The sequence below is a fragment of the Oncorhynchus nerka genome, linkage group LG28 (assembly GCF_034236695.1).
Source record: "Oncorhynchus nerka isolate Pitt River linkage group LG28, Oner_Uvic_2.0, whole genome shotgun sequence".
In the NCBI taxonomy this organism is placed as follows: domain Eukaryota; kingdom Metazoa; phylum Chordata; class Actinopteri; order Salmoniformes; family Salmonidae; genus Oncorhynchus; species Oncorhynchus nerka.
In genome coordinates, this window is record NC_088423.1 from 57,427,505 (window position 1) to 57,439,493 (window position 11,989).

General features: G+C 42.0%; 1 protein-coding gene and 1 long non-coding RNA gene across 3 annotated transcripts in view; both read left to right on the plus strand.

Annotated features, from left to right (window-relative positions):
• Positions 1-7,973, plus strand: part of LOC115113435 (protein FAM184A-like) — a 75,464-nt gene extending 67,491 nt beyond the window's left edge. For both annotated transcript variants that reach the window (XM_029641053.2, XM_029641054.2), the window contains exons 16-17: positions 3,810-3,914; positions 7,361-7,973. In XM_029641053.2, the coding sequence (XP_029496913.1) occupies positions 3,810-3,914; positions 7,361-7,369 (114 nt within the window). In that variant the 3' untranslated portion in view covers positions 7,370-7,973. The remainder of the gene's footprint in view (positions 1-3,809; positions 3,915-7,360) is intronic.
• A 1,319-nt stretch (positions 7,974-9,292) lies between these two features.
• Positions 9,293-10,137, plus strand: LOC115112793 (uncharacterized). Its single transcript, XR_003861020.2, has 4 exons — positions 9,293-9,468; positions 9,623-9,783; positions 9,895-10,002; positions 10,103-10,137. It is a non-coding gene; the product is annotated as an uncharacterized LOC115112793 (long non-coding RNA).
• Positions 10,138-11,989: the final 1,852 nt, after the last annotated feature.

Consider the following 11,989-nt stretch of genomic DNA (forward strand, 5'->3'; position numbering starts at 1 on the left):
AGGGGTTTAATGGCACAGGCAGGGAGCCCAGCCAACAGCGAGTTGCAGTAATCCAGACGGGAGATGACAAGTGCCTGGATTAGGACCTGCGCTGCTTCCTGTGTGAGGCAGGGTCGTACTCTGCGGATGTTGTTAGAGCATGAACCTACAAGAACGGGCCACCGCCATGATGTTAGTTGAGAACGACAGGGTGTTGTCCAGGATCACGCCAAGGTTCTTAGCGCTCTGGGAGGAGGACACAATGGAGTTGTCAACCGTGATGGCGAGATCATGGAACGGGCAGTCCTTCCCGGGAGGAAGAGCAGCTCCGTCTTGCCGAGGTTCAGCTTGAGGTGGTGATCCGTCATCCACACTGATATGTCTGCCAGACATGCAGAGATGCGATCGCCACCTGGTCATCAGAAGGGGGAAAGGAGAAGATGAATTGTGTGTCGTCTGCATAGCAATGATAGGAGAGACCATGTGAGGTTATGACAGAGCCAAGTGACTTGGTGTATAGCGAGAATAGGAGAGGGCCTAGAACAGAGCCCTGGGGGACGCCAGTGGTGAGAGCGCGTGGTGAGGAGACAGATTCTCGCCACGCCACCTGGTAGGAGCGACCTGTCAGGTAGGACGCAATCCAAGCGTGGGCCGCGCCGGAGATGCCCAACTCGGAGAGGGTGGAGAGGAGGATCTGATGGTTCACAGTATCGAAGGCAGCCGATAGGTCTAGAAGGATGAGAGCAGAGGAGAGAGAGTTAGCTTTAGCAGTGCGGAGGGCCTCCGTGATACAGAGAAGAGCAGTCTCAGTTGAATGACTAGTCTTGAAACCAGACTGATTTGGATCAAGAAGGTCATTCTGAGAGAGATAGCGGGAGAGCTGGCCAAGGACGGCACGTTCAAGAGTTTTGGAGAGAAAAGAAAGAAGGGATACTGGTCTGTAGTTGTTGACATCGGAGGGATCGAGTGTAGGTTTTTTCAGAAGGGGTGCAACTCTCGCTCTCTTGAAGACAGAAGGGACGTAGCCAGCGGTCAGGGATGAGTTGATGAGCGAGGTGAGGTAAGGGAGAAGGTCTCCGGAAATGGTCTGGAGAAGAGAGGAGGGAATAGGGTCAAGCGGGCAGGTTGTTGGGCGGCCGGCCGTCACAAGACGCGAGATTTCATCTGGAGAGAGAGGGGAGAAAGAGGTCAGAGCACAGGGTAGGGCAGTGTGAGCAGAACCAGCGGTGTCGTTTGACTTAGCAAACGAGGATCGGATGTCGTCGACCTTCTTTTCAAAATGGTTGACGAAGTCATCTGCAGAGAGGGAGGAGGGGGGAGGGGGAGGAGGATTCAGGAGGGAGGAGAAGGTGGCAAAGAGCTTCCTAGGGTTAGAGGCAGATGCTTGGACTTTAGAGTGGTAGAAAGTGGCTTTAGCAGCAGAGACAGAAGAGGAAAATGTAGAGAGGAGGGAGTGAAAGGATGCCAGGTCCGCAGGGAGGCGAGTTTTCCTCCATTTCCGCTCGGCTGCCCGGAGCCCTGTTCTGTGAGCTCGCAATGAGTCGTCGAGCCACGGAGCAGGAGGGGAGGACCGAGCCGGCCTGGAGGATAGGGGACATAGAGAATCAAGGGATGCAGAAAGGGAGGAGAGGAGGGTTGAGGAGGCAGAATCAGGAGATAGGTTGGAGAAGGTTTGAGCAGAGGGAAGAGATGATAGGATGGAAGAGGAGAGAGTAGCGGGGAGAGAGCGCGAAGATTGGGACGGCGCGATACCATCCGAGTAGGGGCAGTGTGGGAAGTGTTGGATGAGAGCAAGAGGAAAAGGATACAAGGTAGTGGTCGGAGACTTGGAGGGGAGTTGCAGTGAGGTTAGTGGAAGAACAGCATCTAGTAAAGATGAGGTCGAGCGTATTGCCTGCCTTGTGAGTAGAGGGGGAAGGTGAGAGGGTGAGGTCAAAAGAGTAGAGGAGTGGAAAGAAGGAGGCAGAGAGGAATGAGTCAAAGGTAGACGTGGGGAGGTTAAAGTCGCCCAGAACTGTGAGAGGTGAGCCATCCTCAGGAAAGGAGCTTATCAAGGCATCAAGCTCATTGATGAACTTTCCGAGGGAACCTGGAGGGCGATAAATGATAAGGATGTTAAGCTTGAAAGGGCTGGTAACTGTGACAGCATGGAATTCAAAGGAGGCGATAGACAGATGGGTAAGGGGAGAAAGAGAGAATGACCACTTGGGAGAGATGAGGATCCCGGTGCCACCACCCCGCTGACCAGAAGCTCTCGGGGTGTGCGAGAACACGTGGGCGGACGAAGAGAGAGCAGTAGGAGTAGCAGTGTTATCTGTGGTGATCCATGTTTCCGTCAGTGCCAAGAAGTCGAGGGACTGGAGGGAGGCATAGGCTGAGATGAACTCTGCCTTGTTGGCCGCAGATCGGCAGTTCCAGAGGCTACCGGAGACCTGGAACTCCACGTGGGTCGTGCGCGCTGGGACCACCAGATTAGAGTGGCCGCGGCCACGCGGTGTGGAGCGTTTGTATGGTCTGTGCAGAGAGGAGAGAACAGGGATAGACAGACACATAGTTGACAGGCTACAGAAGAGGCTACGCTAATGCAAAGGAGATTGGAATGACAAATGGACTACACGTCTCAAATGTTCAGAAAGTTAAGCTTACGTAGCAGGAATCTTATTGACTAAAATAATTCAAATGATACAGTACTGCTGAAGTAGGCTAGCTGGCAGTGGCTGCGTTGTTGTTGTTCTATCTCTCTATAGTGCTGTTTCTTGTATTATGGTCTCTTGTTTCTTTAGAGGTTTCACTTTGTTGTCCTTTTTCTTTTCCTTTTTCTTCTGTCCTTATTTTGTCTTCCTTTCTTCTGTTAACTAGATATTTTTTGTTGTTATTCTTTGTAAGCTAGCTAGCTTCTTCCAGGAGAGTCCCTAGCAACTGCTTAGCAACAAGTAAACAATTCAGCTAGCAATTCAGCTAGCTAAGATAACTGTACAATTTTATGAAAAATAATTACTTCTTCAAAAGCCTGTCTTTTTGGTTTGTTCCTTGTTTTGTCTTCTATTGAGTCTTGCAGTTTTCTCTTGATTTTTTCGATGTACTTCACTCTAAAAAACCATTTAAATCTCAATATATACAGGAGCTCATTTTTCAGCAGCTGCTCAATTTGGAACTCCGGAACACAATTTCAATTGATTTCTTGACTAAAGTTTTAGAATTTGAATATCTACCATCTAGCTACAAATCAGAGGGAATTGTTTTAAGTGTTTGCACCTGCTGTGGTCATAAGGGAGTAAAATAAACAAAAAAGAACAGTGAAATCATTAAACTCTCTTTAAGTTTATATATACTTTACCTTAAGATTTCCTCCTTTTAGTGAACTTATTTTACCTTCTTACAACTTCTAATGATTTTACCAACATTCCAACTTCAAGGTTTTATTCCCTGTGAATGATACAAAACATTGTACTGATGCAAACACTTAAGGGCCCTAACTCAATTCAATCAGTTGCAGATAAAGGAAATCCTCACTGAGGGTTAACTCAGAGTGTGGCATGGATTCCTGTCAATATCCAATATATCCTGTGCCAGAAGAACAGCTTTACCATAAAATACAGCAGAAATATTCTAAGTGAACCTACAGTTGGCATTTATTTTATTGGCTTAAATTGGGACCTTAGTGTCAGTCCTCTGACTCACATGTTGAATTTGATTTATTTGGGTATGAAATAATACAACAAGATGTCCATTGGTTCCCTACTTCAAAGCAGTAATTTAAACACTTTTTTTCCAAAGTGGTCCTTCTGTTACAGACATGAACTGATCAGTCTTTCCTGTTTTTTTTGTAGGATGACAAAAAGTTCTATCAGCTGGAGCTGGTCAACAGAGAGACTGGCTTCAACAAAGTGTTCAACACCAGTCCTAATGTTGGAGTCATTAACCCTCTCATCAAGGTTAGTTATCCACTGAACACCTGCTCAGTTTATACTAATTCAATTAGAATCACCTATATTCTGATCAACAATATACTGATTGAATCTGGTATGGATACCAAAAAGCATACATAAAATTGTTGTACACAACCGATCCACAACTGATACGTTTTTTGCTTTAAGGTTGATATTTAATATAACGTACATAGGTACATAATATACAGTCATGTCCAAAATTATTGGCACCCTTGATAAAAAATGAACAAAAAATACCTATATTGTATGTATATAAAAAAGGGGGGGTTAGATTATATTATTTTATACTAATACATTTGCTTAGAGAATTTTTATTTTTGTTCTCTCAAAAAGATAGGGGTCCAAATTATTGGCACCCCTTTTCAGTAATCCGGCACCCTCCACTTGCAAGGATAACTGCACTGATCTTTTTTTTTATAACTTGTTCCAGGAAACTAAGCAGATGGTTCCCGTCACTACTTTACAAGAGTCATTTGATCATATATATATATATATATATATATATACACTGCTCAAAAAAATAAAGGGAACACTTAAACAACACAATGTAACTCCAAGTCAATCACACTTCTGTGAAATCAAACTGTCCACTTAGGAAGCAACACTGATTGACAATACATTTCACATGCTGTTGTGCAAATGGAATATACAACAGGTGGAAATTATAGGCAATTAGCCTATAATAAAGGAGTGGTTCTGCAGGTGGGGACCACAGACCACAGTTCCTATGCTTCCTGGCTGATGTTTTGGTCACTTTTGAATGCTGGCTGTGCTTTCACTCTAGTGGTAGCATGAGACGGAGTCTACAACCCACACAAGTGGCTCAGGTAGTGCAGCTCATCCAGGATGGCACATCAATGCGAGCTGTGCCAAGAAGGTTTGCTGTGTCTGTCAGCGTAGTGTCCAGAGCATGGTGTCGCTACCAGGAGACAGGCCATTACATCAGGAGACGTGGAGGAGGCCGTAGGAGGGCAACAACCCAGCAGCAGGCGCACTCCATCACTCATCACTCTCCAAATAGCCCTTACATAGCCCTTACAGCCTGGAGGTGTTTAAAAATATATATATATTTCACCTTTATTTAACCAGGTAGGCTAGTTGAGACCAAGTTCTCATTTACAACTGCGACCTGGCCAAGATGAAGCAAAGCAGTACGTCACAAACAACAACACATGGAATAAACAAACATACAGTCAATATTACAATAATAAAAATAATACAATAATAATAATACAATAGAAAAGTCTATATACAGTGTGTGCAAATGAGGTAGGATAGGGGAGGTAAGGCAATAAAATAGGCCATAGTGGCGAAATAAATACAATATAGCAATTAAACACTGGACTGATAGATGTGCAGAAGATGAATGTGCAATAATATGGGGATGAGGTAGTTGGATGGGCTATTTACAGATGGGCTATGTACAGGTGCAGTGATCTGTGAGCTGCTCTGACAGCTGGTGTTTAAAGTTAGTGAGGGAGATATGAGTCTCCAGCTTCAGTGATTTTGCAGTTCGTTCCATTCATTGGCAGTAGAGAACTGGAAAGAAAGGCGGCCAAAGGAGGAATTGGCTTTGGGGGTGACCAGTGAAATATACCTGCTGGAGCTCGTGCTACGGGTGGGTGCTGCTATGGTGACCAGTGAGCTGAGATAAGGCGGGGCTTTACCTAGCAAAGACTTATAGATGACCTGGAGCCAGTGGGTTTGGCGACGAATATGAAGTGAGGACCAGCCAACGAGAGCATACAGGTCGCAGTGGTGGGTAGTATATGGGGCTTTGGTGACAAAACGGATGGCACTGTGATAGACTGCATCCAATTTGCTGAGTAGAGTGTTGGAGGCTATTTTGTAAATGACATCGCCAAAGTCCAGGATCGGTAGGATAGTCCGTTTTACGAGGGTATGTTAGGCAGCATGAGTGAAGAATGCTTTGTTGTGAAATAGGAAGCTGATTCTGGATTTAATTTTGGTTTAGAGATGCTTTAATGTGAGTCTGGAAGTTGAGTTTACAGTCTAACCAGACACCTAGGTATTTGTAGTTGTCCACATATTCTAAGTCAGAACCGTCCAGAGTAGTGATGCTGGACGGGTGGGCAGGTGTGGGCAGTGATCAATTGATGTGCATGCATTTAGTTTTACTTGCATTTAAGAGCAGTTGGAGGCCACGGAAGGACAGTTGTATGGTATTGAAGCTCGTCTGGAGGTTAGTTAACACAGTGTCCAAAGATGTGTTGGGTTGTTGTCCATATTTTCAAGCGCGGTGGTGGCTGCATCATGTTATGGGTATGCTTGTCATCGGCAAGAACTAGGGAGGTTTTTTAAATAAAAAGAAACTGAATAGAGCTTAGCACAGGCAAAATTCGAGCGAAAAACCAGGTTGTCTTCTTTCCAGCAGACACTGGGAGACAAATTCATCTTTCAGCAGAAATATTACCTAAAACACAAGGAAAAATATGCACTGGAGTTGCTTACCAAGATGGCATTGAATGTTCCTGAGTTGCCTAGTTACGGTTTTGACTTTAAAATGGCTGTCTAGCAACAACCAACTAGACAGAGCTTGAAGAATTAAAAAAATAATAATAGTACAATCCAGGTGTGCAAAGCGCTTAGAGACTAACCCAGAAAGACTCACAGTTGTGATCGCTGCCAAAGGTGATTCTAGGTGTGAATATTTATATAAATGAGATATTTCTGTATTTTAATTTCAGTAACGTTGCAAAGTTTTCCAAAAACATGTTTTGACTTTGGTGTATTGTGTGTAGAAGGGTAAGAATTTTTTTTTTATATGCATTTTTTTATTCAGTAACACAATAAAATATGGAGAAAGTCAAGGGGTTTCAATACTTTCTGAAGGCACTGTACATAACAACCAAAGCTTCAATTAGTGCTGAGCGATTTGTGCCTTTTGAGGTCAATTATTATTTTTATTAAATGTACTATGCATTATGTGGGTTGAATCCTGTAACAACACAGAATGAAACAAATAATAAAATGTCCATGATGGGAATATTGGGTTGTTAAAATGTTTTTATTTTTTATAGAAATAAAATGTCGGACACAAAGAAAAGGCAGTGCCACACGTCATATTTAGAATTCAATAACTACTCTAATAGCTATTGTTAAGAGGGAATGCTGTCTGGCTTTGATTCGCACCATCACTGAGAAATAAGAAACTACATTTTGAAAATACTTATGGACAATATTGTGGAAAGGTGAAGTAACTGATTTTTGGATCAAGAGAGCCAAAGGGTTTGAGGCAATGCACTTTTAGTGTTATGAAGACTATATGCAGCCTCTTTATGTAGCTGCATTGCATTCTGGAATGTACTGTATGTCGAGTGTATTCATTAAACTCTGTGTTGGCTCTTTGAAACCTTTTGTTGTTGTGTTTGGCATTGTGTAACTGCTGTCATTTCAACCTTCTTATGCAGCCTTCCTGAGACTGACAAGCCAACCATGGAACCAAACGAATCGGAGGAACAAAAGGAGCTTGTTCGCCCAATACTTTACTTTCTGACTCTCACTGAAGGAGCCCACCCAAGAGCATGTGAAAAATAATAACATTAACACACCATGACTCTCTGTTCATTCATACACTGTGAAACTGTCCGGTTTGTTATTTTGTTTGTTTGAATAACAATAATTATGTTGGATATGGACTATTATGCAATTTCTGCATTGGTGCAGATCTGTTTTCTTTTTTCAGTATCATATTTATGGGGACACTGTATGTATGGTTGGGGTCAATTCCATTTAACTACCGGTCTGTCCAGGAGATTAATTTAAATTAAATTCACAAATTCAAATATCCCAATGGAAAAAACGATAGGCACTTTTCAATTTGATGTGTTCAGTAAAAGGACTGACTGAAAATGTAATTGCCCCCAATCTTGACTGTTTTGTGTCTGCTAAAACTGCATTAACCAGTCAAGGTCGACCTGAACTGTTCAACACAAATGATGTCTTGCCAGTTTTGAAATAAATAGCACAATATATCTATATTTATATTATACCTCTGTGTATGAAATAAACATATAAAATCAATTGTGAGATTTACTTGAGATTAATATTTTACCATAATGGCTTTGTTGCCGTTAAGGAACATTTGGGTACTATATACACTTCTATGATGTTTGTCCCTTCATTTTCTGTGCGTGTTTGCGAGCGCATACAAATCAAATTTATTTATATAGCCCTTCGTACATCAGCTGATATCTCAAAGTGCTGTACAGAAACCCAGCGTAAAACCCCAAACAGCAAGCAATGCAGGTGTAGAAGCACGGTGGCTAGGAAAAACTCCCTAGAAAGGACAAAACCTAGGAAGAAACCTCGAGAGGAACCAGGCTATGTGGGGTGGCCAGTCCTCTTCTGTAAAAGTGAGAACAGAGCTCAGTGAGGACTTCTCAGCAGTGATGCCAATTTAGCAATTTTGTTGCTAGATTTAGAAACATTTCAGACTACCCTGGCAACATTTTTAGCAACTTTTAAAAATGTATTTTGAACTTTTAGCAACTTTTGAAAAGTGACTCAAACGCTAAAATGCACGCATTTTCCCTCTAAATGACAAAAACGATTTTCTCTGTCACACACTCAGTCACAACACACGTGCCTGGCTGCGAAAGTGCATTGTGAGTGACGTCAGCAGCAGGGCACTCAGCTCGTGCACAGGAAGCAGCAATTTCAGCAAATTGCAAATCATTGTTGGCTGACTGCAGCAGTAGTAGTACGGGTTCGACGAGCCAAAACCAATGAATATAGTTGGTCACAAATGTTTTGATCTTGAACAGAACTCACAACATCAATCAAAAGATGTACAGAAAAGAGTGGGAGTCTGTACCTGAACCTCATTTTCTCTGAGATGGCCAGTCAATTTCAGTAACTTTACTGTGTATTCTACGTGATGACGCAGTTTTACGATATCACGCAATGACATCACAACATCTTTTAGCAACAAATCAACCTACCTGCAATTTACTCTGAAAATGAGTTGGCAACACTGCTTATCAGACCACAAACATCATGTTGATGAACTACCTGCTGAAACTGCCCCATGATGTCACATTCCTTTTCATTAGACTCAGCCTGATGAGGGCACAGTTCATGAAATTCGATGAGTTCCAGCTTCTGTTGCTAGGGCTGTTGCTAGAAAAAGATGAGGGGCCTGTAATTTTCATCATAGGTACACTTCAACTATGACAGACAAAATGAGAAGGAAAAAAATCCAGAAAATCACATTGTAGGATTTTTTATGAATTTATTTGCAAATTATGGTGGAAAATAAGTATTTGGTCACCTACAAACAAGCAAGATTTCTGGCTCTCACAGACCTGTAACTTCATCTTTAAGAGGCTCCTCTGTCCTCCACTCGTTACCTGTATTAATGGCACCTGTTTGAACTTGTTATCAGTATAAAAGACACCTGTCCACAACCTCAAACAGTCACACTCCAAACTCCACTATGGCCAAGACCAAAGAGCTGTCAAAGGACACCGGAAACAAAATTGTAGACCTGCACCAGGCTGGGAAGACTCTGCAATAGGTAAGCAGCTTGGTTTGAAGAAATCAACTGTGGGAGCACAATGGTTTGTTTTATTAATTTTTTACAATTTATTTTTGTTTTCCCATGGTACATAATCAGACATATTTCAATATCTTAGATTGTCAATAGATATTGCTTTCCTACCCCCTCCAAGTTTGGTGAATTGACCAACCAGACCCTCAAGACTGCCATGGGCAAGTCCCTTGATTGGTACCAGGAAGGGTGGGCAAACAACCTGAAGGTAATTCTCTTTGCACACAACAGCAGCATCCAGGCCTCCACTGAGTACCGCAGTAGCTGCAGCTGTTGACTGAGGTAAACAATGCAATTCAATTTATGTACAATTATTGCATATAGTCTTTCAAATTTGTGCTTGACTTAGTGTTGTTCTTTGTCTATTGCTATTTTTGTATAACGTACTTTCAGATCACTGAAACCCCAGCTGATGTGGTGGAAGTTGTCAAATCAGATTAGAATGCCTTCGAGGACCACCTTCAGGCACGGACTAAGAAGGATGTGGAGGTTTTTGACCAGGTTAAAATGATTGCTGTTAATTTATTTTCTCGTCCTCCAAGAGATATGTAAGAAATGTATTTGTAATATGAAGTATAATTGCATGTATTCCTGTTATCAGTCAAGGTGGACTGAACATCAACAAGGCGCAGGAGAAACAGGAGAGCTACCGGAGCAGAATCAAGCACAGGAGCAAGACCTGAAGGCGAGACCTGCGAAACCTCGCTGTTCTTTCACTCCTACCATCTGTTAAAGTGAATATAAAACATCTCAGATAATAACTATTTGCATTTGCACACAATAACCTGAAGCTAGTTTTAGTTTCCCTAACACTGATATTTTTCTGGCTCTATCATACTGGGCATGTAATATGTGAGATGCAAAGATTAACTAAAAACACTAGCACTGCAAAAACTCAGAACAAAGTGAGCAGCAGTGCCCAGACTTTGCAGTCTCCCTCTTCAATTTCCCCTTCCAAGACTGGCTGCCTGTTGAGAAGTGACCAGCAGGACCTCCCACCCACACAGCAACCACCTCCTCTATATTCCACACTCCAGAATTCAGTATTTTAGTCGGATTGCCATGTGAATGTACAAAGAAATCTGAAAATAAATTACTGACACAACTGTACCAAAAAATAAACATTTATGTATTAAAATATTAAATATTGCCAGGTTGATTAATTGTAAGGTTTCCTTTGACTGTATTTATTTGTTCCAAATTATTCATTGTTGTATCCTGGGACCTACAATAGATACACATATATTCAACCACAAGGGTGTATTAATGAGCTATACGAGATAGAAAAAAAAAAAGTATCCTAATAGAGGACTACTGAAATGATATTAGTTCAGTGTAGATAAGGGACGGGCAGGTTAAAATAAAAACATGACAGCCAGACAAGCCAGTGTATGAATCAAATGGATTTGCATATGAATGGAGTGGAAATTATCTGACTTTTATCTGTAAGGTCAGTAACAAGTGTGTCAAGTAGATAACGTTTTCTTTGTCATTTCCCGAAACATAGCAACATTTAAGACATGGATTTCATGTTATAATGTTAACAAGGTACCCAAAAGTAGTTTGAAGTCATGTTTTCATTTTATTAGCTTGTCATGGAAATCAGCCTTGTTTGCATAGCGATGATGAAAATAACAATTTAGGCTGTAATGATCTCCAAAATTCTAATCATTAGGTCATCACACCGTTGATATAGCAACGGACGGTAACACAGTTTATTGAATCCCATTGTGACGCAGAGGGGTACACGTTTTGGCCTGGGAACATTTGGCATGGCAGGCCCCTTATACATAGCCGATACATTTTTCCATTGACTTTGTCCAAGTTGTCCCTCAGGCCACAGCCAGGCCAGAAATACCACTGTATCCAATCTGTGTACTCTTATCAGTTGCAAAAATGTGTCTCTAGAAAGAATGGGCTCACTTACCCTGCCCCAAGGATGTTGCTCTGATTTCAATTATAGCAAAGTGACTGCTACATCTACAGAACAAAAACACCAATCTAAAAAATATCTACAACATCTGACTGTTCTTGTTCTCAGTGTATCATTCAAGTTAATCATAACCACATGATTGCAGTGTTTATTTACTCTCAAAGTGGCATGTTTTTGAAGGTTGTGAGTGTTGCTTAGAGATGTGCCCATTAATTAACCTAATACAATCTCTGTTACCTTGTGACAAAGGTTATCCATTTGAGTTTGGACATGCCAGAGAGACCCTGAGAGAGCAGAGCTTTGTTTTTGTTTTCTTCTTCTGTTATCCAATGTTAATTTCTCCTAGTGATAGACTCCAGAACCCTCTGCTCCTGGTTACCACGCTGATTGGTCCGGTTGTGGTGGGTAGTTCTGTAACGACCGTTGGTGGAAGAAGGTGAGGACCAAGATGCAGCGTGGGAAGTGTTCATCATTATTTTAATAAACTGAACACTAAATACAACAAGGAACAAAAGAAACAACCAAAACAGCTCCGTCAGTGGCAAAACACACTAA